General features: G+C 35.7%; 1 protein-coding gene across 4 annotated transcripts; it reads right to left on the reverse strand.

The window, feature by feature from the left end:
* Positions 1–370: 370 nt before the first annotated feature.
* Positions 371–27,928, reverse strand: LOC109807703 (F-box family protein with WD40/YVTN repeat doamin). Of its 4 annotated transcripts, none has more exons than XM_083065588.1 (9): positions 27,658–27,926; positions 27,361–27,561; positions 26,363–26,417; positions 24,290–24,388; positions 17,433–17,536; positions 5,708–5,797; positions 5,320–5,459; positions 1,697–1,781; positions 371–864 (listed from the first exon to the last, which is right to left on the reverse strand). In XM_083065588.1, the coding sequence occupies exons 1-9, from the start codon at positions 27,849–27,851 to the stop codon at positions 486–488; spliced, it is 1,347 nt and encodes a 448-aa protein (XP_082921714.1). In that variant the 5' UTR covers positions 27,852–27,926; the 3' UTR covers positions 371–485. The 4 variants fall into 4 exon arrangements, with proteins under 4 accessions (XP_082921714.1, XP_082921715.1, XP_082921717.1 ...); XM_083065589.1 differs by having other exon boundaries at positions 682–864; positions 1,672–1,781; positions 27,658–27,927; XM_083065590.1 differs by having other exon boundaries at positions 725–864; positions 1,641–1,781; positions 27,658–27,927.

Genomic DNA, 27,928 nt, shown 5'->3' on the forward strand with positions numbered 1-27,928 from the left:
TTTGAAACAACTAGACACTTAAGCAAATGTAAACAAATATTTTCATCCTAAATTTTATTGATTTCTTTTTTCATTTATAAAAAACATAATCATATTTAAATATAGTAATTAAATTGATTTTCATATAAATATATATTGATTAAATTAATCATCAAATCTTAAAAGGATATATTCCCGCTAGTAAACTTATTACCAGCATGTGAATCTTCTATTGTATCACAATGCTTGAATATAATATTTTACTTTTTGCGTCTTTTTTCACTGGCAGTACAATATATTGTTATTAAAGAACAGAAGAGCACCCAATCCCCTTTGTTTCAACCAAACAGAAGACATAGTTACCCAGTGCACACGGTGAACAAAATTCGTATATTAAAAGAGTATTTTATTTTATTTTAGAAAGATAAATTTCTCTTCCTCACTCCATGGCTGTCCTCGAAGATAAACTATTCACAAACAATATACAGGATACTAAATTCTTAATTTTACAAAGAAATGTTACTTTTAAATTTCCATACTCTGATGTCATCGGTATTGTGAGTGGTAACAATCTTCTTCATTCCAACAGCGAGGCATGTAATAGAAGGTCGAGCAGTCTTGGGAATAAGGTCAATATTTATGTAGGTATCTTCGGGCAACCTCCTTCCTTTCCTTATTTGAATGGATCCAGAAGAACTTTGAAATGTTGATAACAATTTATCCTCCACAACACAACTTGAAACAATACTTCCATCATTCTGATTTTGAAATCTCAAAATGCCATCTATTCCACCAACAGCTAATGTTGATGTGTCACCCTGCATGTGCTGTAAGGAGTATATAACATTAGGACTCACTCGGTTGCTCCACAACAGTTTCCTTGTCCTGCATGAAGTGAACAAACAAGGTTGAGCAACTGATAAATCAAATAGATAATTTTTTGTAGTGATTAAAAAGAAACGGATCACTACTGGTTTATGCTTGCAGTGCATTTCTGTTCCAAATCAGGGACATACTGTCACTGCCTTCAACTGGGTGAGTGTTGTGGTTACCTACCTAAGAAGGAACGAGGATTTTTAATTCTTACCTTGTCTGTTCTCTTAGCATGTTCATAAAAAAAAATTTAATGGAAGTACAAATATGAACATTTTCTAAATTTCTGGGAATGATACACCAGAGCCAGAGCCAGAGGAACATATAATGTGCCATACTCATTTAAATGAATATGGGGAATAGATACATATCCAATTGTATTCTAGATTATGATACATATTTTCTTTTATATATTTAAGTATCTGTAGATATACTTTTAATAGATGATTAAAAGAATAGATGCATTTTTTATTAGGGATATTTGTTGTATATATATAAGAAATTCTTTTATTTTTTTTCCCTTTTTATGCGCTCTAAAAGTTAATATTTACATAATATTCGAATGGTTTAATTAGTTGGTTCTTAATTACTTTAGGAATTTCATACCATTTTAGCATGTTCCCAAACGTTATATCAGCTTCAGATAATTCTTTTGTAACAAGTCATTACTAAATTTGTCTACTTGGTGTCCCCCTAACAGAGAAGATTAAAGCTACTCTCAATCAAATTCATGGAATTGATCAATATATTTTTTGTTGTAGCAATTTCCTATGTAGCAGCATGTACACCTTGAGTGTATGAATGCACTTAAGGAGAGACCTTTATTACTCTATTGCTGGCATACCTAAGGTCCCAACAATATGTAAATCCAACAGCTGATCCTGCGAACAATAGCTGAGAGGAGGGATTGAAACATAAGGTCCTTATGCCTGTGAGATAAACATTGAATCAGATTCACCTTCAGCATCAGAAATATAAAGTGCTTTTAAAATATTGGTTAAAACTAATCATGGCACTCCATATCATAAAATCAATATCCTCAACATATAAATATCTACAAAATATTTCACCAAATAGAACTAGTCCACCAAAAAAGGAGCATATATAAACTTAACTCCAACTAAAATGCCAGAAGTACTGGAGTATACCAATAGAATAACATTAGCATACAGGACAAGAGAAGTGCTAACCATGCACCTGGAAAAGAAAATATTATGCTGCAAGACCAAGTGCTGAAGCAGAGAAAAAAGAAGCCATGGGATCGACTATGTGTGAAATAGTTTGGCTCAAACAGTTACTTGAAGAACTCAAACGACATTCATGTTAAAACAAATGACAAAGTAGTGGATGTTTTCGCTATGTTTTTGAGAGGTCCTCGGATAAGTTCAATACGTAACAAACTTGGTGCATGACCTATTTCCTGTAGCTTGAAGGTGAGTGTTGGAGAATCTGTAAATACTGTATAGGTTCATTGTATTGGCTTAACCACATCATGTAATTACAGTAAGTAGGGTCATTTTAATCTGTATATTTATTATCCTCTATGTTGCATGGTTACGGCTATAGTACCGGTACCGATACGGGATACAATTTTTTTAAAATCTTGGATATGGGTACATTACTGTAAATCTTAAAAAAAAAATACTGTAACCTGTAATTTAGAAAAGAAAAAGATCATTAACTTTGTACATTTATTTGAAAAAATCCAAGTTCCACATCGATTAGAGATAGTACAATTAAAGAATATAAGTGAAGAGAATCCTCACCTTAAAAGCCAGTTTTATAGGATTGATTTAGGTTCCAACCACTTTCTAAGATAGTAACAGAGCTATTTAGATTTACTCTAAATTTATCACCCATCATTGACACGTGCACTAAACCTAATAGTGTTGGGCATGAAGGGGTGCATTGGAAAAAAATCCAAGTCTCACCTATCCAAGATCATTAAAAAAGGTCATCAATCATTTATTCATGTACTAAGTCCAATAATATTGGAAGTGAGGGAGTGTATTGGAAAAAATCCAAATCCATTTATGCATTTAAAGAGTATTTAAGTAAGGGATAATCTTCACCTTACAAATCGCTTTTGTAGAATTGAGTTAGACCCAAACCATTTTCTAACAAAACCAAAAAAAATATCTGAAAACAATATACTTATAAAAAAAATAATTATATATAAAGATGACTATATTTTATAAATGTTAAAGAAACAAATAAGCATAATTTATAACAATAAAAAATGTTAAATTGTTCAAAATGAAAAAAAAAAAAATTCTTAAAACAAAACTATAACATGTAAATGTTAATCAATGTTAAGACATCTGTATAACTATGATATCACACATTAACCGTTTCAATCTCTTAATTTCTTTTCATCCACCAATATTAGGAAAAATAATCAACTCTAAATTTAGTTTATAAAGAGTGACAACTTCAAGAAACTCAGTCCCATCAAATGAGTCACAATGATAACCCGATGAATCTGTTTAGACACCATGCAATGGGATGAAAATAAGTTAAGTCTTAAATAAGGATCTATGACCTGTCCTCTTTAAAGTCTGTTCTGACCTGACCTATTTAATAAAATGGTCAAATTTAGACTTTTAAAAAAGACTATTTATATAAAAAGGATAGACTTACGCTTATAAAAAAGTCTATTAGACCTGATAAGTCCGCTTATTTATTTATATAATATAATAAAAAATTAATATACATATATTATTAAAAATATAAATAAACAAATAAATTTATAAAACAAAAACAAATTATTTATATTTAAAATATCTTTTATACAATTGTCTTTTTTTCATTATAGGTTCATACGCTTACGACTTATGCATGAGTATACGTCAACATATATGGCTAAGTATGAATTGTCCCTCTAACAGAAAATGATTCAGTTATTCTCCTATATTTCTTTTAAAATTTAAATTTTAATAATATTGAGTAAACTATAATTTATAAAAATATTTATTTATATAATATAATAAAAAATTAATATACATGTATTATTAAAAATATAAATAAATTTATAAAACAAAAACAAATTATCAATATATAAAATATTTTTTTATACAATTTTTTTTTTTGATTATAAGTTTATAAACTTACGATCTGTGCGTGAACATACATTAATATATATGGCCATGCATGAATTGTTTCTTCAATAGAAAATGATTCACTTTTTTTCCTATATTTCTTTTAAAATTTAAATTTTAATAATATTGAGTAAAATATATTTTAAAAATAAATTTGTTGATTTTTAAAAATTAAGTTTATTGGCCTAATTAATATTATTAATATAAATAGGTTTTTAATAAGTTAATAGGTCAAGTCAGACTTTAAAAAGGTTAGACAGGTCTATAAAAAAAACTACATATTCAAAGTCTGGTTTGGCCTAACCTATTTCCATCCCTAACCCTACACTCAAATGTTATGAGAACGATCTAGAACCTGGATTCGACTCCCGTTGTGTATGAAAATTTGTTGGGTCAACAACATTCACACTAACGCGAGCAGGATCAATCTCTAGCCCAGTGGGCTGGAGGATACCCGTGGCCGGACCAAAATAAAATTGATTCACAATTATCGATTTAGCAGGTCAAGAACAGAGACTCTCTTATGCCATTTTTTAACTTATTCTCACTAGGGATGACAAAAAGAACCGTTCCTGCAGGTATCCATGGATAAAATCTGTCACGGATAATTAATGGGTAGACAAAATGGATACCTGCGGATAACAAGTACAGATATTTTTCTACCCATTTATAAATATCCTTATATTTATCTTGCGTTTTTTTTTATATTTATTCTTAATATTTCAAAAAAATTAATGTTAAATGCAAGTTAAAAAAATAATGTCAAATTTTATCTTTAACATTTCAATAGAATTGACATCAAATACAAGCTTAAATTCATTTGTAATATTTTTTTATTTTTGTAAAAAATTCACAAATATCCATGGATATATGTGGATATTTATAAAATTTACAAGTATCCATTTAACAAATATCCACACAGGTGGGATGGTTTTTTACACAACAAGGCAAGGATGGGTACCCTACTATCCATCCCACGGGGTCCTATTGTCATCCCTTGCTCACACCATACACGAAGAATACATAAAGGATAATATATTTTTTCACTAAAAGATAATATTTTTTATTTATCAGACCTAGGGTATGGGCTTGATATGTACCCAAATAGAACCCAATTTAAGTACCCTTTTTCTTTTTGGTTTGGAAGATGTTTTTGGTACGTACCCAGGAGTACCCATTGCATACCGGATGAGCACATACTCTATATGTGTACGACATAATTTTTGGAGTACCCATGCATAAGAGATTATCATTAGTATATATAATTCAGCTCGTGTAGCGTTTAGAGACAGAATATATCTGTTGTCTTCTGTATTGTTCTTCCCTTAACATTAATCAAAATGGCAATTGAATGGGACAAATTTGTTACCTCTGGCATCACTTGATCTAAGTGTTGCTACCTGCTGAACAGAGGAAGGATCTGATATTGTGATATTCCCTGAAGTGGAGCCACTCACTATCAATTGATTTTCACTCAAACATACGCATGTTATTGGTGCATAGTGCATTCTGCAGACAGCAAATTGTACACATCATGAATGCTAGATGACATGTTTAAGTTATTCATCAAGCAATACATATGAATCGACCTACAAGAATAGATTATCAATTTTATATATGAATAGGATCATTTCTTTTAAGCCATCAGAAAAGATAACTGTACCCTTCAAGTTCAAGTTCAGAATCTTTTCTTAATAAACTTAAATGTTGCTGACCATTTATGTACAGAAATTAAAATAGGAAAAACTATAAAATACCTTATTATTTGAGAACATCTCCTACTGTACATATCAAAAACACGAATGGCTCCATCATCACATCCAACCACAGCTTCTGGATCAAAGTAACTGAAAGCACAGAACCAAGAGAAAAAGGAAATTGAAGATATCATGTTAGCTTTGTTGTCTTTACTTCTACTAATCATCTGTCAATATCTACTGCTATCTCACCAAAGTTTCCCCCTCAAACTGTCGTATTATAAATATGAATGGCAAAAAGGTGTAGCATCAAGCATTGCAAAGTCAACTTCGCAACTGAATTTGAAAGTACTTGAGAGACAAGATAAAAGAGATTAGGGTACCAAAGAGCTTGAGTGTGCTACCTTACACTCAGCTTCAAATGTGTATATATATATATATATATATATATATATCAAAAACAGAGGTACAATGAGAACAATTAGACAAAAAAGAGAGATTACAGTCTGTATCCCTTTGACTCCAGCTACAGCAGTGGAAAAGATAAAAACCAGCCTTTTCCCAGACATATAACAATACAAAATATATATTAATCTAACACTACTCCTCCTTGAACTAGAGTATATAAATTGTATGCTCCAAACTTGAAACATATGAATTGAATCCATGGCACTTTTGCCTCCGAAACCACTGGGGATGAGTTGCACACAGGAGGTGAATCTGTCCAACTTGATAGTCAGGCATTGAAGACTTAATTACCAAGCTTCAGTCCGAATTTTCTCTGAAAGATCTTGGTGACTTGGATTGTTTCTTAGGTATTTAAGTCAAAACTCAATCTGATGGATCTCTCATTTTAACTCCAAGCAAATATATTTTAGGCCTGTTATCCATAACCAACAAGGACGAGTCTAAACCCATATCATCACCTATGGTTGGAGGTCACAAATTGTCAAAATCTGTAGTGAACTCGGTAAAATTGGAGTGAACTCTGTAAAATCGGAGTGAACCCAGTAAAATTGTGACTTTGTGAATGATTCCGTGGTTTTACAATTTTTTGAAAAACTGCTACATCACCCATAAATGACATCATTGAGTATTTGTGAAGCCTTTAAGCCTTCCGTTGCTTTGTGACTTTCACTATTCACCCTAAAACGTAAGCGTTTCTTTGTGACAAACTGCTACTCAAAGAACTCTGTTGTTGCTGCTGCTGTTTGTGGATTTCCTGCCAATCGTTGCTTCTGTTGTTCACGAACTCCGTCGTTTTTGCAAAGATGTGAGGCTATTGGAAAATATGGAATTGGTTACAAACCCCCTTCTTGTCATGAGACAAGGGAAAAGATTCTAAAGAAAGCAGTTAGTCAAATTGATTCAATGCTTAAAGAATTTAAACAAGACTGGAAGAGGACTGGCTGTTCAATCATGTCTGATGGATGGACAAATAAGAAAAGGTGTACCTTCCATTTGCAATTTAAGGTACTATCTTTCTCTAAAGGTACTATCTTTCTCTAGTCACTAGACACATATGACGTTTATAAAACAACTAAAAAGGTTTTTAAGGTGTCATATGATGTTGTTGAATTAGTTGGAGAGGAGAATGTAGTCCAGGTAGTGACTGACAACACTGCAAATTACAAAGTAACAGGATAAGTGTTGATGCAAAAGAGAAAGAATTTACATTGGACTCCATGCGCTGCTCATTGTATTGCTTTGATATTGGAGAATTTTGAAAAACATTTAAAGGTGCATCAAGTCACTATACTAAAAGGAAGGAAGATCACTACCTACATTTATTCTCGTACTATGTTGATTAGCATGTTAAAAAAGAAAATTGATGGGAGGGACTTGATTAGGCTGGGTTTGACTAGGTTTGTTACTGCTTATTTGACTTTATAATGTTTGAATGATAATAAGGCAGCAATTATGAACTTGTTTAATTCAACTGAATGGAAAGAAAGCAAGTTTTCAAAAACACATGATGGAAAAAAGGTGCAGTACACAACTTTGGACAATCGGTTTTGGAAGAAGGAAATCAGATGTCTTAAGGGTGTTGCTCCTCTTATTCAAGTCCTTCGCTTAGTGGATTCTGATGAAAAACCTACCATGGGTTTCATATATGATGCAATGGATTCTGCTAAGGAAAAGATAAAAAGCAACTTCAAAGATGTTAAAAAATTTTAAGCTTCCTAAATTTCCATTTACTTGATTTTTTTTCATGTTTCTATTTCTAGTAAAGAAAAAACCTAATTTAGTTTGTATTATTTTGTATTTTTAGCTATCGACCTGTTTGGATAATTATTGATGAGAGGTGGGACAACCAACTCGATATGCCCCTACATACAGCTGTGTATTACCATAATCCCCAATTCCACTACAACTCTAACTTTAAAGAAGATGATTATGAGGTTAAACAGGGGCTGTTTGATTGCTTGACAAGGTTGGTGGATGACAAGGCAGAAAGGAGCAAGATTAATTTGCAATTTCCAGCGTTTCATTATTATAAAGGGCATTCTAATCTTGAAAACTGCAACGGAGAATAGACTGAAAATGACTCTTGCTGAATGGTGGGACTTCTATGGTGAAGGTTGTCCAAACTTAAAGAGATTTGTCATTCGTGTTCTCAGTTTGTCTTGTATCTCCTCGGGATGCAAACATAATTGAAGTTCATTTGAGATGGTAAATTACTAATTTTTAATTAGGAAATTAATGTTTAATAGTGTAGATATGTTATTGTTAAGATAATTCTGTTTAGATATACTAGTTTATCTTCTCCTAAGTTCTAGTTTAGTTTCCTTAGTCAGTTTTATCTAAATCCCTAAACTTTAGGGATTGATTATATTTTATGCCTATTTATTTTATTGTACTCATTCAGATTTATCAATAAGAAATTATTCATATTCAAGTTGGTACCAGAGCACTCTGGTCCAGGAACCCTAATCCAGCAGCCAACATCTAGGATTTCTAGGGTTTTTGAGTTTTGTCCGCGGTTGTCGGAGTTGACACCGCCTGCACACTCAGAGGTCGCCGATTGGCCTCTCTGTCGCGAGCCACCGTCAGCCGCCGTCTCACGCGCTCTCACGCGCGGTTATTGTTGAGGAAGCTCGCCGGCGCGTGGGCTTCACGCGCCGCCCTCCCAGCCTCCGTTTGCGACGCGGTTCACTCCGTTGGACTCGCCGGCCCTCCCTCTTCCCGTTTTGACCCTTTTCAGGTTGTGGGTCACACTCTAGGTGGTCTGTTGGTGGTCGTTTGGTTGCGGCCTCGGAGTTTCATGGTCGTTTGGTTGCTGCCTCGAAGTTCCGTGGTTGTTTGGTTGCTGTCTCGGAGTTCCGTGGCAATTTGGTTGCTGTCTCGGGGTTCCGTGGTGGTTTGGTTGCTACCTCGAAGTTCCGTGGTTGATTGGTTGCTACCTCGGAGTTTCGTGACTGATTGTTTGCTGTTTTTCTTCTTTTTCTCTTCATGGCAGAGATTCCTAAGGAGAATCCAAAAATTGAATCTTCCAAAAGGGGGCTGGTCTCCTTTGCCTTTTCTGGATCACCTACTATTACATCTGAAAAGTTTAATGGTAAAAATTATTTGGATTGGTCCACTGCGGTTGAAATGTGGTTTTTAGGTCAGGGTCTCTATGATCATCTTACTAAAAGGGCGTCCGAAATTGATAAAGAGGTGAGAGATGAATGGCAACGGGCAGATTATCAACTTGTATCTCTATTGTGGCAGTCCATTGAGCCTAAATTAATGGTGCATTTTCGTCCGTACAAGACATGCTGTGATATTTGGAAGAAGGCTCGAAATGTCTATGCCAATGATATCCAAAGAATATACGAGTCTGTTCATGGTCTAGCAACTCTTCGTATGGTTGATAATGATTTGCCAACGTATTTGAATCGTGCTCAATCCACTATTGATGAGCTCAAGCTAATGTTGGTTAGTGATGATCCTCAACAAATATTAAACAAACTTGATAATATGTTTATGGTGTTTATCCTTCAAGGACTCCACAAAGATTACGGATCTGTTCGAGATCAAATCTTGACAAATCCTGTCATTCCTACAGTAGAAGAACTCATAGATCGACTGATTCGGGTCCCTTCACCAGAGGCAGATCCTCACACAAAATCTGAGTCCTCTGCTTTTATCTCTAGTACAGCTGACCGTGGAAGTCGAGGGCGTGGTCGAGGTCGTGGTCGTGGTAAAGGGGGTAGAGGAAACCTCCATTGTACCTACTGTCAGAGAGATGGACATACACGAGACAAGTGTTATTCCTTGCATGGCTTTCCGAGCAAGACAACTAATGTGGTTCAATCTCCAACTTCAGCTCCAGAGCTCAAGATTGAACCGGAGGGCAATCATCCAATCACATTATCTACCGATGATTACCAAGAGTATCTTCAATTGAAGGCAACTAAACAGGCCTCCTATTCCATCACTGTTGCTCATACTGGTAATTCTACAGTTTGTCTCTCTCATTCTACTTTTATTGGACCTTGGGTTTTGGACTCCGGTGCTTCTGATCACCTAACTGGTAATGTCTCCCTTTTCCCTAACCTATCATCACCTAAAACTCCACATCATATCACTCTTGCAGATGGGTCAAAAGTTCAAGCCACTGGTATTGGCCAAATATCACCTCTCCCATCACTACCATTAAAATCTGTTTTACTAGTTCCTGGATGTCCCTTTAATTTGATTTCTATAAGTAAGTTGACTCGGTCACTAAACTGTGTCATAACCTTCACTTCTGATTCTTTCTAGATACAGGACCGGAGTACGGGACAGACGATTCGAGCCGGATCTGAATCACATGGTCTCTACTACCTTCAGCCTTCTACCTCTACCATATGTGATCTATTGAGTCTCCTGGTTTAATTCATCGTCGCCGGGGTCATCCAAGCTTGAATAAATTAAAGAAAATGGTACCTCATCTCTCACGGTTGGTGTCCTTAGAGTGTGAGTCATGTCAATTAGGGAAGCATGTTAGAGCTTCTTTTCCTAATAGTATTAATAGTCGAGCTATGTCTCCTTTTGATGTTATTCATTCTGATGTTTGGGGTCCTAGTCGCATTCTTTCTCTTTTAGGACATAGGTATTACGTCACCTTTATTGATGATTTTTCTAGATGTACTTGGATATTTTTAATGAAAAATCGTTCTGAGTTATTCAATATTTTCCTAAGTTTCTATTCGGAGATCAAACTCAATTTGGCAAAGTAATTCGGATTTTACGAAGTGATAATGCTAAAGAATATTTTTCAGATTGCTTCAAATCATTTATGGCTTCCCATGGCATTCTACATCAATCTAGTTGCCCTCATACACCTCAACAAAATGGTGTAGCTGAGCGAAAACATAGACATATTGTGGATACTGCTCATACTCTTTTATTGAATGCCAATGCACCCCAAAGTTGTGGGGCGATGCTGTCCTCACTGCAGGGTATTTAATAAATCGAATGCCATCGTCTGTCTTGAATGATCAAGTACCTCATTCCCTATTATACCCATTGGATCCCCTTTATTCTTTTCATCCTCGTGTCTTTGGCTGTACTTGTTTTGTCCATGATCTTTTCTCAGGAAGTGCTAAGTTGTCTGCTCGGGCCATCAAATGTGTGTTCTTAGGATACTCCCGTGTCCAAAAGGGGTACCGTTGTTACTCTCCTGCTACGCATCAATTTTACACCAGTGCAGATGTCACTTTCTTTGAAGATACACCATATTTTATTGTCACAGATGTCTCTCTGGTTGACTCAGATCTCCTCTCTCAGGTATTGCCTATTCCTCATTTTGATCATAATGTGCCTCCTACCACACCTACTACTTTAAAGGCACCAGATCCTCCCGCACTACTAGGGTCTGACCATCCTCTACACCAATTTGGGATAACCTATGAGCGTCGATCACATACTGTTGTTCCTCCCAATGATTCTTCAATTGAGCCATGTGATTCTACTCCTGCTTCAGTCTCCTCACCTACTCCGGCCCCACCTACCTCAGTTGACTTGCCCAATGCTCTTCGTAAAGGTAGTCGTTCTACTTGTAATCCTCATCCTATTTATAACTTTCTTTCATATCATCGTTTGTCTCCTACCTATTATGCTTTTGTCTCTGCTATTTCCTCTATTACCATTCCCAAGATAGTACAAGAGGCCTTAACCCATCCAGGATGGCGACAAGCAATGATTGATGAGATGACAGCTTTAGACTCCAACCACACTTAGGTACTTGTCCCACCTCCGCCTGAAAAATCTGTTGTTGGATGTCGGTGGGTATTTAATGTTAAAGTGGGCCCTGATGGACAGGTGGATAGATTGAAAGCTCGTCTTGTGGCTAAGGGATACATGCAAGTATATGGTTTGGATTACAGCGACACCTTCTCTCCAGTTGCGAAGATGGCCTCAGTTTGTCTCTTCCTAGCTATGGCTGCTATGAGGCATTGGCCTTTGTTTCAATTAGACATCAAAAATGCCTTCTTACATGGTGATTTGGAGGAGGAGATTTATATGGATCAACCTCCTGGGTTTGTTGCTCAAGGGGGGTCTGGTCTTGTATGTAAATTACAAAAGTCCTTGTATGGCCTCAAACAATCACCTCGTGCTTGGTTTGGTCGGTTTAGCAAAGTTATACAGGAATTTGGAATGATCCGCTACGAGACAGACCACTCTGTCTTCTTTAGACGCTCATCGACACATAGATTTATCTATCTTGTTGTTTATGAAGATGATATTGTGATTACAGGTGATGATCAGGAAGGCATCAAGGCTCTGAAGCAACACTTATTTAAACACTTTAACATTAAGGATTTAGGTCCCCTACGTTATTTTCTCGGGATTGAGGTCGCTCAGTCAAAGTCCGGTATTGCTATTTCTCAGAGAAAATATGCCCTTGATATTCTAGAAGAGACCGGACTTACAGATTGTAAGCCAGTTGACACTCCCATGGATCCTAATGTGAAGCTTATGCCTAATCAGGGGGAGCCTTATTCTGACCCAGGGAGATATCAGAGATTAGTGGGAAAATTGAATTATCTCACCATGACCAGACCTGATATATCCTTTCCTGTCAGTGTTGTAAGTCAGTTTCTTAACTCTCCCTGTGAGAATCATTGGCTTGCAGTTGTTCGAATCCTTAGATACATCAAAAGATCACCAGGAAAAGGACTTGTTTACAATGATAGAGGACATACAAACATTGTTGGATATTTAGATGCAGATTGGGCAGGTGATGCAAGTGATAGGCGGTCAACATCAGGCTATTGTGTCTTCATGGGTGGTAATCTTGTCTCATGGAAGAGTAAAAAGCAAAGTGTTGTTGCACGATCAAGTACAGAAGCAGAATATCGTGTTATGGCTCACACCACATGTGAGCTCTTGTGGCTAAAATTCTTAATTCAAGAGTTGCAGTTTTGCAAGGTTGGTCATATGGAACTAGTTTGTGATAACCAGTCAGCTTTATACCTCTCCTCTAATCCAGTTTTTCATGAGAGAACAAAGTATATAGAGGTTGACTGCCATTTCATCAGAGAAAAGATTCTCTCCGGTATCATCAAGACCTCCTCAGTTTGCTCCAAGGATCAACTTGCAAATATCTTTACTAAATCTTTACGAGGTCCTAGGATAACATATATATGTAACAAGCTAGATGCATATGATATATATGCTCCAGCTTGAGGGGGAGTGTTAAGATAATTCTGTTTAGATATAGTTTATCTTCTCCTAAGTTCTAGTTTAGTTTCCTTAGTCAGTTTTATCTAAATTCCTAAACTTTAGGGATTGATTATATTTTATGCCTATTTATTTTATTGTACTCATTCAGATTTATCAATAAGAAATTATTCATATTCAAGTGTTAGATATAACAGATAATAGATTGTTGTAGTCATGAAATTATGGCATTCATATTCTGTTTCTAAGTTCATACAAAGAGAAGGAATCGTTTGGATCAAAAGAAAATGAATGATTTGGTTTATGTGATGTACAATGCAAAACCGAAATCTAAATTGATAAAAAAAAATGTTGGTTTTCCTTTTGAAGATATTCATTCTGATGACGAATGGATAACTGAGGAGGTACAAGAGATTGTTGAAGAGGTCCAAGAGAATGTTGTTGACGATGCAAATGTTGAAATTGGGATTTCAAGCAATTTGGAAAATATTGAGAATCTGAACCTTGAAGCTTATGTTCAAGACTTTGAAGGGTCAAAAGAAGAATTTGATGATAGAGATGATGAAGAGGAGGAGCAAAATGGTGATGATGAAGATCTTGAAGGATTGAAATGTTGAAGTCTTGAAGATTTCTAGGCTTCTAGCTTATGCAGTTTTATTATCTTGATTTAACTTTTGAACTTTTACTTTGATCATTTATAATACATGATCTATGTATATAGATAATTTTAATTTGTACTTGTTTACATTTGATACTTTGGTACTTACTGTCTTATTATGGAGTTATGGTTTATTTTCACTATTTTGTTAATTTGATCTTCTCTAGATGATTTTTACTTATGTTCAATATGATATTGCTATTTATATTACATGGTATGCATGAAATTAGAATTTTAGTATTATTTTAATATGAGGTAAACTCTTACGAGTTTACGAGTTGAGTTTATAGGTCCTCCCGAGTTTACCTAAATTCTCAAGTTTAACAACCTTGACTGCCACCTTCCAGTTTTTGTGATCTTCGGGCAAGGCTTAGAGTGGTAGATTTGCATGCGTCTCACCCTCCCGAGCTTGCATGGGATTATTAGAGTAGTATTACTCTATATAAGTTTTTTACTCGATCTCCTTATTTTAAATATTGTGCAACAGTAGTTAATAGGTCTAGTTGTTGCATTCTAACTAATTAGTAATTAGCTAGAGGTTGTTAGACAGCATCATTGATTCCTGCTGCCACTTTATCTAGCGACAAATTAGTTAGAGTATATAACATCCATATAAATGGACCTTTGTAATTTGTTTTAGTTGGGGAATGAAATTCATTTTTACTTTTCACAAATCTCAGTTAATTAGTGTAACATCCTATTTTCTAAAATAATAATATTATTAAATATTACTATATTATGGTCAGAATTATTATTTATTTCTATACGTGGGAAATTATTTTATTATATTAATTTATTTGATTTAATGGGAGAAGCGAAATAGGTTAGGTTGATCCGGTTCAGTGAGCTTTTAAAAGAAGGGTTAGGCAGAATTAACCCTAATCTACTTCATTTTGCGTTCTGAAGGACTGAGACAGAAAGAAGAGAAATAAGGAGCTCTAGGGAGAAGTGCTCAAAATTGTCTCAAACTACATCAGATTGTTCTTTTCATCACAATAAGATACGGGAAGGAAAATGAGTTCATTCATATGTGGGATTACGAGAGAGAATGGGTAATGGGAGAAATTGCTAAATTTTTAAGATTGTCCATTTTCTGTTCTGAGGCTGAAATTGATGATTCAATCAGGTTTTATATTGATTTATGAATGCAGTTGTTATATTGTTTGGTAAATTTGATGATCTAAATGATAATTGAATTCATTGGGATGTGCTCTGTAACTTAGAGTTCTTGTAGAGTGATGAGCACCCTTAATTATATGAATTAATAAGTAATTGGGAGATTTTACTTATGGATGTACTTTAGTATTTTTGTAATATCATTTTGTTTCATTAACCAAATCAATTTCAGTTTGTTGGGTTAGAAAATAGACACTTTGGGCTATAATTTAGACTCTAGAATCATGTAAAAATGTTATGAATTGATCAAGGTATGCGAGTTATAAGTTCAGTCTCCATTCCGGTGCGTGAAATATTAAGTTTTATGTTGTCAGCCATGAGAGGTGACCTTAACGACATTTTTAGGCTTTGTGTTCTTCACGAAAATTGTAGCCTTGGATGTTATCTTTCCAATGATATTGGAATCACTAAAAAAGAATGTGTATAACTCAAGTTATGGTCAAAATAGTGAGTAGAGATCAAGCTGTCAAGATTTATGGTGTCCGATGCGGTGTTTTGTTTGAGTTTGCATTTTTGACATTTTGGGACCCCTTTTTGGCATGTTAGTGATACTGTATGATTTCTTAGTGATGCCTTATAATACTTATGATATGATTGGATGAGTTTGATGTGGGATTGTGATATATGGTACTATACTGATGAATTTTGATGATGATAATGAATTGTATGATGTATAGTAATGATTATTATATGAATAAGTATAAATGGTGTGTATCTGGATGAGTTGATGTGCAAAATGTAATTGACAGTTGCAAGATGCGACTCTATATTTAATTGTGCATTGGCATGGATAGAAATTATGAATGGATGAGATAACATAACATAAGCATTGGTGCATGTTGCATACACATTTACCTTGGCCATAAGTGGTGATTAACAGGGGGTGCATTTTTATATACTGGCCATAAGTGGTGATTAACAGTGTGACATTGGTCATAAGTGATATAAACGGTGTGGCCATGCGTGACGGTGCCTGAGGAAATTGATGAAGTTCGCCTATTGTGCGACGTTCTGAGTTAATGTTTCTTAGGAGGTTGCATTGACGTGAGCATGAGCATGATGCATGGGCTGTATGATGATGTGATAATGGCGATATTAGATGTATAAATGTAATGATAACGCTGTCGTGATTGGTTATTACTGTAAATTGTATGAGGATTGATTATATGTTTAGGTGAGATTTGTTTCTTGTGTCATATATATGAATAACCATTTTTCTCACCCGTATTTGTTGTGGTGTATTTTAGGTAATGGTGTAAGTGACAAGGTTGACACTTAAGGTACCAAGAACTGAAGCGATGGATTTGCTTTGATAATGTGACAACGGGGCAATGAGATTAGAATAGGATTTTACCTTTCATATTGATTACTATTTTTTTTTTGTTTAAACACTTTTGAAAACTTTATGTTTTATAACTATTTTATTTGATTGGGTGTTCAGAGATGGGTTATATGTGAACCTATTTTACCCAAGTTGTTAAGAATTTATTCCTTATTTAATTGCATTGTTTGTTAGGCTAGAATGGGTGTCACAATTAGTTTCTTTAAAACTTAATAATGAGCATGGAGAGGATGAAGGTTTAGGTTTGAATGTAGGCAACTTGGATTTGGATGAAAACATGATTCCAATCCAAGTTGGACAGCATGAGACTACACCATTGCCTATAGATGATTTGGACATTATTGATTTGAATGGTGAAGGAGACGGAATTGGAAACGAGTTGATGATCTCAAGCTATTATGATTTTAACTTGTAAGAAGAGACAAGATACAAAATAAATACATATGAAAGGAAATTGAATTGACAACTATTGTAAAAAAGATGACATATTTCAACCCCATAGAACTGGGTTGAGGGAGACCAAGAAGACACTAAAGGAAAATTTTTAAAGAGGATCTCATGATAATAAACAAAATCCTTGAGAACTTAGTTTTAACCGAATACAATGGATCGTGATCCTTGTATTTGACCTCACCTAGTAGGATAAGACCATTGATATTGTATGATTGACAATAGTAGTTGCAACCTTATATATTGCTCGTGTATACTTTTCAATCACATTGCTAATCAATTTTCTATCACCTTTCTGGTATACAACATATAGATGATAATCAAATCTACAAGGGGAACCATCTTGAAAAGGAGGGTTAGTTATAAAGAGCTCAGAGCACAACTCAAGTAATATAGATTTCCAACTTACTTCATGCCATCACACCACACAAAGCAAACAAGGTTCAAATAAGTTATGAAATAGAGATAGGAAAAATCAAAAAAGAAAGAGCATTGATTTTTTTTACCGCATGCATGAACCTTTTACAAATTTGCCTTCAGGTGAAGGAAATATGCTTCTTTTCCCATTCCGCCTCCATATGCATAAATGACTACCAATTAGACCAACAATCTGAAAATAAATAGAGATTTCAGAAACCATAAAGCATACAAAGAAAATGCTAGCAACATTTTATAGGCAACAACTCCAAAGCATAAAAAACTTAAGCAAGTCAACAACTTTAAGCAACTTAAATTGATCATGTTGAAAATCAAAATATAATATTATGTCATAATAGCAGATCATAGGCTAAGAAATTATCATAATATAATATTCTATATTAATGGTAGTTTATAGGCACATAGTATCAGATTTAGAGGAAACAAAATATCCTCTATTTATGTACAATTAATGAAATAAGCCTATATAAACCTGCATCCGTTGTGTATTTAGACAGTTTTTCCCAAATATGTCTTTGGTTTTTCCTCTTTAACATGTATCCAGAGCCTGTTTCCAGTGATAAATGTTTTTGCAAACCGTTTTCATCTTTGATTGCCACACCCTGTCTGACACCTTTTCCAGCATCTTTCCGGCCACAGCCACCACAGAACGACTCACCATTTGCCAGTCTACCCTGATACATCCTAGTTTGCCAAAGCTTCAGAAGTTAGTCCCCAGCCTCTCCAAATTGTCTACTCTACATTGTGAGTCGTGGCAGTTAAGGAAAGATAGCCGTAATTTATTTCCTAATTGAGTCAATAAAAGAGCTATGTCCCCATTTGCCTTGGTTCACTCAAATGTTTGGGGTCCTTCTCAAATTGTTACCCAGTCTAGTTTTAAATATTTTGTCACATTCATTGATAATTTTTCGCGCTGTACGTGGCTATGTTTAATGAAAAGTAGGTCTGAATTGATTTCTATGTTAGAGAAATTCTACAATGAAATAAAAACCCAGTTTGGCACCCCCATGGGTTCTCTTTGTAGTGATAATGAACGCGAATATTTATCTCATACGTTACAATAATTTATGGTGTCAAACGACATTCTTCATCAAACATCTTGTGGGTGCAAAAATAGGCATCTTCTTGAAACCACTAAGACTCTTCTCCCCCACAGTAACGTTCCCCTACATTTTTAAGGTGATGCTATTCTCACCACTTGCTACCTTATCAATCGCATGTGGTAACACTGCATGCTTAATTGCTTTATTGTTTAATTATGTGCTATGTGCTGTTTTAATTGTTGTTATGTTGTAAGTATAATTATTTTAAAACTGGTTAAGGGATCCTTCGGGGTTAAATTGTTTTCGGGTTGTGTTAAGTTGAGGTCAAGTTGACCAAGATTAGGGAAAGGTATTTAAGGTTTTCTTAAGACTTGAACTTCATAAGTTCATATCTTGAGAAAATCTAAAGAGAAGTTAGCGAGATAGACTTTGGAGCCAAGAGAAACCATTTCTTCTTCTAACTCTATAGAAGCCTCTAAATCCTTATGTGTAGCAAAGTTGGGGTGTCCGACTGAAGATTCAAAGCTTGTGAGTTAAGAATTAAGATTGAGGTTGTCATACAACGAACTCCTGGGAAGCTCTTGTTCTTCGTCATTCTTCCTTCTCTTTCTCATTTATGAGTAATTTAAGGTAAGGGAAGTTTGTTGTTTGATCTTCTAAGTTGTGAAATGTTGATTTTCTATGTTGATTCATGCTTTCGTAAGTATTTAAGTTGAAATTGAAGGTGGAACCCTAGTGTTCCTTGTTCTTGGTGAGGAATGAAGGGATTGGTGATTCTTGCTATGTATTATGCTTTCTTACTTGGCTCGCTTACGCGAGCTGAGGACCTCTCCTAGGGGTGCTCTTTGTTTGAGCTCACTCAGAGTGAAATCCATTCACTCAGAGCTATTTCTGCCCCGTGTCTACGGCTCCACCTACTTTCTTCATAATCTAACTCCAAGCCATGACAAACTCTCAGCACGGTCCATCAAATGTGTCTTCCTCGGTTATCATTGTTCACAGAAAGGTCATTGTTATTTCTTTGCTACCCATCCACGATATTTTATTTCACCAAAAGTCTCTTTTTTTGAGCTTGCTCCCTGTCCTCCTAGCTCACCTGCCCTTTTCCCTCTTCCATCCATGACTTAGGATGCCCCCGTGGTAACTCAAGATGCCCTAACAATGGAGCCTAGGTCGTTGTCAACGACTAGCTAACATTCATGCACCATCCTTTACGACAACTTGTGAAGATATAGTAGAGGCCATACCATACTCTTCACTAACACCATCCTTTTTACCGAAGCCAAACTTGCCCCTTGACATCGATTGGCCAGTCGCTTTGTGAAAAGGCATTCATTCCACTTGCAACCCATCTCAACACTATGTTAACCTTAGATATAGGTCTTTCTTCTTTGCATTATACTTGCATGTCTTCTTTGTCTTTTGTGCCTATCCTTGAGTCTATAAGGGAAGCATTATCTCACCCAAATTGGAGACAAGCAATGACAAGATGTGTGCACTTCAGAGCAGTGGAACTTGGAATTTGGTTCCTCTTCCTCTTGGAAAATCTCTTGTTGGGGTGTCGATGGCTTTACAAACTTAAAGTTGGCCCTAATGAGACTATAGATCGCCTCAAGGCCCACCTAGTGGTGAAAAGTTATACCCAGGTGTATCTGCTAGACTACATTGATACTTTCTCCCCGATGACCAAAATGACTTATGATTATTATTCTACATGGCTGCCATTTGGCACTGACCTCTCTTCCAACTTGATATTAAAAATGCTTTCCTACATGGGGATCTTGATGAAGAAGTCTACATGGAGCAACCACTAGGTTTTGTTGCTCAAGGGGAGTACTCTACTATGGTCTATCGACTTAACAATTCCCTATATGGACTTCAACAATCCCCTCGAGCTTGGTTTGGTCAATTTCGTACTATTGTGCAACAATTTGGTATGCTTCACAATGAAGTCAACCACTTTGTCTTATATGTTGTCCATGGAAATTGTCACCGAATTCATCAACTCTAGTGATCAAATTGTAGATATCATGAATAAATCCTAGAGGGGACCTCGAATTTAGTTTTTGTGTTCTATGCTTGGTGGATACAATTTATATGCTCCATAACATTAAAAAATGTCCTTCATGTCCCTAAACTATCCACCAATTTGATTTCTACACAAAAACTCAAACAAGATCTCTCATGCAACGTTGTTTTTCATAGCAACTCTTGTATATAGCAGGACAAGAACTTGAGGAGGACGATTGAACATGCTAGAGAATGGAATGGCTTGTACTACATGGAGGACTCTAATCTGCCTACCAAGAGCCAATCCCTCATATTTGAATCCATCATGACCAATAAAGAGAAAGCTCAACTATACCATTGTCAACTGGGACACCCTTCATTTTGAGTTGTAAAAGTGATTTTCCCTTCCTTTTTAAGAATTTAAATGTGGAGTCTCCATTGTGAGGTGTGTGAGCTTGCTAAACACAAGTGTGTACCTTTCCTCATTAACAATAAGATGAGTCCTTCACCTTTTTTCCTTGTTCATACCGATGTATAGGGTCCCGCTAATGTCCCTAATATCTCAAGTGCTAGATGGTTTTTAACTTTCATAGATGATTGCACCCAAGTGACTTGGGTTTTCCTATTGAAACAAAAATCTGAGGTTAGCTTCGTTTGTTTTCAATTTGTCTCAATGATTAAGAATCAATTTGGATTTAGTATCAAGATAATTACGTCTGATAATGCCAAGGACTATTTTAACCTTGTGCTCAACTCTTTTTTCCACAAGGAAGGGATAATTCATGATTCTTCATGTGTGAACACCCCAACAGAATGGGATTGCAAAAAGGAAAAATAGACACTTATTAGACCAAACTAGGGCCCCACTTTTTCAAAATCATGTTCCTAAGAAATTTTGGGGGGAAGCCCTTCTTACTTCCACCTACCTAATCAATAGGTTACCCTCTAAAATCTTAGAATCAAAAAGGCCCATGGAAGTCCTATCCTCATTCTACCCACACCTGGGTCCTACCAATAAACTCCAACCTAGGATATTAGGTGTGTATCCTTTGTACATGTTCATAGTAATGAAAGGGGAAAATTGGATCCTAGGGTTGTCAAATGTATATTCTTAGGGTACTCAATCACACAAAAGGGATACAAATGTTTTCACCCCCCATCAAAAAGATTCTGTGTGTCAAGGAATGTCACCTTCAACGAACAGGAGAGCTACTTCAAGCAACCTCATCTTCACGGGGAAATATAAGAGAGGAAGATGAGCCTCTCATGCTTCCAAATATGGCATTTGGACCTGAAAGTGGGACAAATAGCGTAGCTGTCCCTAAAACTGAGAGAAGAACAGAACAAGCACCTGAACCTGCACCTAATGGTGGTAAATTTGGGAAAAATCTGGTATATTCAAAGAGAGAAAAGGCCATTCCAGAATTTTCCCAAGTCCAAGAATCCAACCCACCATCATTACATGAGGTAACACTTTCTTATCCTATAAATTCAAATAATTGTAATGAGTTTGTTTCTGAAAATTTAGAAGCACAAGTGGACCAAAACTTGGATCTTCCCATTTCCCTTTGAAAGGGAACCAGAACATGCACCCAACTACCACTTTACCCTCTATCAAACTTCCTATTCTTTGAAAAATTATCTCCTACTCATAAAACCTTTCTCACAAACCTAAACTCCACACCTACACATTCCTCTGTATCTAAAGCATTATCTAATAGGAAATGGAAACAAGCCATGAATGTGGAAATGGAAGCGTTAAACTAGAACAGGACCTGGAAACTTGTCACCTTACCAATTGGAAAAAACACAATAGGGTGCAAGTGGGTATATACCGTAAAGTATCAGACTAATGGGACCATTGAACGTTACAAGGCAAGGTTAGTGGTCAAAGGATTCACTCAAACTTATGGAGTGGATTACTTGGAGACATTTTCCCTGATTGCTAAAATGAACACGATCAGAGTAATATTGTTATTAGCAGCAAATCATGATTCGGACCTACAACAGTTCGATGTGAAGAATGCATTCCTACATGGAGACCTTGAAGAAGAAATATACATGGTGTTGCCCCCTAGTTATGATGGATAGGTTGCTACTGGAACTGTTTGCAAACTAAAAAAAGCTCTATATGGGCTGAAACAATCCCTAAGAGCATGGTTTGGAAGATTCACAAAGTTATGACAAGTCTAGGTTACAAACAAAGCCAAGGGGATCACACTTTATTTATCAAACATTCAGTTTCAAGGGGAGTAACAATATTATTGGTGTATGTAGATGATATTATAGTAATTGGGGATGACAAAAAGGAGCAACAAGTGTTAAGTCAATGCCTTGCCATGGAATTAGAGATCAAGACATTAGGGAGACTTAAATATTTTTTGGGAATTGAAGTGGCCCATTCCAAGAAAGGAATCTTTATATCTCAACAAAAACATGTTACTGACTTGCTTAAAGAAACAGGCAAGACATCTTGCAAACCAACAAGTACTCCAGTTGATCCAAATATAAAGTTGGGAAGTGCAGATGAGGATATGCTCGTGGACAAGGAAATTTATCAAAGACTCGTAGGTAGCCTTATTTACTTATCTCACACTAGGCCAGACATTGCTTTTGTTGTGAGTCTAGTCAGCCAGTTTATGCATCGACCAAAGGAAGCACATTTACAAGCTGCCTTTAGAATTGTCCAGTATTTAAAAGGGACTCCAAGAAGAGGGATTCTGTTCAAATGGAACAAGAGTGTAAGTCTTGAAGCATATATGAATGCAGATTATGCAGGGTCAATTGTAGATAGGAGATCAACTATTGGATACTACACCTTCCTTGGTGGAAACCTAGTAACTTGGAAAGGCAAAAAACAAAGTGTAGTAACTAGATCGAGTGCTAAAATAGAATTTCGAGCAATGGCCCTAGGAATATGTGAACTTCTATGGCTAGAGATTATATTGGAAGACCTGAAGATAAGGTGGGATGAACCTATGAGGTTATATTGTGACAATAAATCCGCAATTATTATAGCCCACAACCCGGTGCAGTATGATAGAACTAAACATATCGAGGTCGACAGACATTTCATCAAGGAAAAGCTAGACTATGGCATGATTTGTCAAAACCATGTTGCCCATTGTGTATTTTAGGAAGTTTTATACTTTATCCTTGTTGTAATTTTATTCTTTATCACAGTCGTATCTTGCTATTAATACTAGGTTTATGTATTTAGAAACAATCCCATAATCATAGGGATTTGTCTCCCTAGAATTAGTTGTCCATATTTCTTGAATTTTCTGCAAGCTCATGTATATATAGGTCCATTGACCTCATAATTCAATAATAAGAAAAGAAAGATATTCTTCCTTCTAAATTTTAGAGTTTTTGTATAACTTAGATCAACTTATCACAAACCCTTAAACAATGTTTAGAACTATAGTAATGAAAGGAAAACAAATCTGAGAAGTTTGAGAGCACTTAGTCTCCCAAATCAAGAGTTCAACCTAATTTCCACCTATCTTCCTTCATCTCAGGTTGCTCCTTACAATTCATCACATGTGTTATGAAACACTCCATATGAAGTTAGTAGCCTATTGTTCCACCCTAGGTGCTTCTCACCTATTCTTCCTTCTCCTTTACATTATCTTAGTCACGAGCTTCCTATGGTGGGTCATATCATACTAATGGTACTTCATTGAAGTCTTATATATGATAACTAATAAAATATGAGTTTAAATTTGATAGTAAGGCATTTCGCTCCCAATAAAAGCTTTGAACAATATTTTAAACAGGTGGCATCATGTGATAGACTGATTGATACAATGAAATTTCTTATATATTCACTGGAAAATTAAATCCATAAAGCAATCATTCAATTACTTCACCTTGCTATCGTCAAAATCAAAGTCAATTAAAGAGAACATATCTGGCACTGAGTGTTCTTCTATGCATTTGTAGCTGTCTAATGACCAGAAACGAATAACCTATCATAACGCCATGGAAATAGTAAGTACAACAAGGTCTAACCAAGTTAAAAAATAAAACTGAGTAACAAAAGGCAGATAATATGGCATGAATCTATATTGCTTTCACTGACAAAATTCATATTAGAAACAGGATAAAAATCCATATTAGAAATTTGAAGAATCTACTGAATTACTGATAAAATTCTCCAGCCACAAAGAAGACATAATAGAAACAAGAACTTCAAGGAAAGGGTTTAAATCCTTAGCAGAGAAATTTTGCGCCATGAAACATTTGTGTTGTTTTCTTTCCAACCAAAATCACTGCAAGATCCCAAACAAAATCTCTTTGGGTTTTAGTCTTTAAATTCTTTTTTAGACCAATAAACCTCCCCCTCCCCTGCCCCAAACTAACAAAATAAAAAATAAAATAACAGAACAAGGTGTTCAAAGTGTTATCATCCAACTTCCATAAGCAGAAGTGCAGAAGCCAGAGTGTAATATGTATGCCAAATGATATTCAATGATAAAAACAAATGTATACAAAACGATAAATACTCATGATTTTTAAACAACCATCTTTCTCCAGCACCTCTAATAATGAGATTAATCCCACACGCCATGATTGATAACCATAAATAAATGACAAATCTACCCATAATCTAAATTAATTTGACCTGCAAACCATAAAAACTACATTCCAACTTGAGACATTTCCTCATTAATCACTTATTCTTTATAAACATCCACCAATAACAGATCAGGAATCATTAGACCAAGAGCCATATAAAACACTATATGTATGTAAATACCGACCACATTAGAATTTGGACTTAGAACCTAACTCAATCCTATAAAATTGGCTTGTAATGTGAAAATTGTCCAAGCCTTATATGACTATTTAATGTCATATCTCTAGTCAATGTGGAATTTCAACCTGCTAAGAGCTAACGTCTCGATGGCTCCACGCTATGACGCTTCACTCAGCCTTTTTGTTAGCCCCTTTGTAGGTAGCCCTTTTTGAGACATTACGGCTTAGGGGTGACCAGCTGACTGCAACTAAGGCAGATTTCCAACAAAACCAAGAAAAGATTTTAGGCACCAAATTCCCAAGAGGGACTCAAACCTTAACCACGAAAAATCCCTGATGATCTTCCCAATTTGATCAATGACTCAGATAATAATCATAAAGAGGGAAAGATAGCACATTTGAATACAAGAAAAACAAGCCTAAGCCGAAGTGATACCATCTGTGAATAAGATGCTTCCTTCTAGCAACCTAACCTTCCATCAGATTATTCTAAACCATTTGCCAATATGATATTGTAATACTGTCCAACAAAGCTTCAAATTATAAGTAGCCAAAGTCTTCACTCCTGTCCTACAATATATTTTTATAATTTTAACTATGAAGAGTGACATCTCCAAAACACATCATGTAGAAACAATTGCAATAGTAAAAATAAATTCAAAGCCAATCATATATTTTCTTTAGTGGTAGTTAACAAAAACAAAATTGATACTTCAGAAATTATCAGATAATGTCATAATGATGTCAAATTAAAGAATAATTGCAAGTTGTTTGCTCTATAACGTTGTCCATTTGTTGCTACCTACAAAATACAGGTTCCTCAATCAAATGTAAGATCTTCAGATATTGTTTTGCAAAGAAGTGGACATGTATATTGACGTAATGCTATTCATGTTTCATAACAACCAATGACAAGCTTACTAACTGTAATTGTACAAGATATGCAAGTCATACGGGAAGAGAAACCGAGAGGTGAGACACTAAAACAGTTATAATCCACTGTATAACAACTCAAGAATTTGATTTTAAAATAGATAATATAACATTAGTCATGCAACACAAAAAACAGTTATAATCCACCAATGATTTAATAGACAAAATAACAACTTGTGTATGCCACTAACATAGGAAAAGAAACTTTTAAGGATCGGAAATTAGAAATAGTGATAAAATATTGTCCATACCTTATCACCTACGCCAGTAACAAGCATGCCCATTTTCATTCGGCACTGAGCAACCCTAATTGAAAAGCAAGTATTGAACATCAATATACTCCATGCATGTTGATTTGATGAACACTTATAACACACACACACAACAGGGCATGCAACAAAACACAGATTATGGATTCATCAATAGTATGTGCATGTCCAACACATTCTTCATAGTTCATATATAATCCATTAAGTTATATTTATGAGAGGCAGTGATGGTTGCAGCAGAGATGTACTGAGAGCATGGGACTAATGCTACAGCAGTGTAAGAAAAAATGCTTGGAGTATGGCCATGTACTTACTGGTAAACTCCGAGCAATCATGCCAAGTATTCTCAACATTAACATTAGCTTCAATAAAATTTAAAAAATGCTTCGAGTTTGACATTTTGAAAAACATGAAATAGCAGTCAACTGAGCACTAAAGTTCTACATAAGGATTCCTAAATGAAAGGTAAACACATCTATGGCTACAAACTAGAGTCTGATTTGGACCATACACAGTTCCGCACTAATAAACCATCAATTCCCATAAAAAATAAAAATCAACAGCATTCATATAAGCCACAAAGGGTTTAGCAGTCCCATTTACTATCAACAGAAAAAGCACCATTTTACTGAGTAATGCTCCCTCCCAAATGAATAGAGAACAAATACTGAACCAATGCTACAAAATCTATGTCAATAACAGATACACAACTTCTCATAATGTTAAAACGCCGCACATCAAAATGTCTACTTTTCTTATTTATGTGAACAATGTGTAAATGTAAGTTTGTACAACTAAGCAAAGTAGCATTCACACTGAATCAATTACTAATACCCTGTTTGAATAGAAGCTTAAAATCGCTTTTAAAAGTTTCTCTGCTAAAATAAAGAGTTATTTTCGGTAGCAAAGCTCTAAAGCCCTTTCTAGCTTGTACCCAATCAAAAGTGATTGAAAGCATTACTAAAGGGAAGAATAGTTACCTGGTTGAATGACCCTTCCACTGATCAACGTAAAAGCCACCACACTGAAGAGCCAATTTATGCTGCTCCAAAGCCACTTCCCGTAAAATCGCCCTCAAGGGCATTTTGGTAAATTCAGACGAACCCGCGTCGAAGATAGAAGAATTCTTCATCTTCCTCTCGTAAAACTCTCGCAGCGAGCGGGACTCAACGATGGCATTCCTTCACGAACACGCACGTGCGCGTTTCAGAAAGGCACGTGACGATTGACGATGGATTGCATAAGAAAAAGAGAAAGTGGAAGAAAGTGAGGAGTACCAGTGTTTGCAAACGAGGGAGCACCGAACGAGGTCGAACATGTCGAGGAAAGCGAAGATGATGCCCACGATGTCGGAGTCGAGGGACAGCACGGTGGTCGGAGTTTCCCGCCCTTTATTTATTTGGCCAACGGTCGCCGGAGAAGGACCCTTCTTCGCCGGAGCCGCCGTGAAACTCCGTTGCCTTTTGCTCATTGTTTAGAGTTACGGTTGTGTGTTGTTCGACTTCAACCAAGCAAAGAGTAATGAAGCGAACTAGTGGTAGAGCCACG

The sequence above is a fragment of the Cajanus cajan genome, chromosome 10 (genome assembly GCF_000230855.2).
Source record: "Cajanus cajan strain Asha chromosome 10, NIPB_CcT2T_4, whole genome shotgun sequence".
Taxonomy (NCBI): Eukaryota; Viridiplantae; Streptophyta; class Magnoliopsida; order Fabales; family Fabaceae; genus Cajanus; species Cajanus cajan.

Excerpts from the sequence above, each read along its gene's own strand:
- LOC109807703 (XM_083065588.1), bottom strand. The coding sequence starts at position 27,851 with ATGAGCAAAAGGCAACGGAGTTTCACGGCGGCTCCGGCGAAGAAGGGT. Across the intron at positions 27,562-27,657 it reads TCCCTCGTTTGCAAACACTG|GAATGCCATCGTTGAGTCCC; the intron begins GTACTCCTCACT and ends GTGTTCGTGAAG. Across the intron at positions 865-1,696 it reads ACATATTGTTGGGACCTTAG|GACAAGGAAACTGTTGTGGA; the intron begins GTATGCCAGCAA and ends CACTTCATGCAG.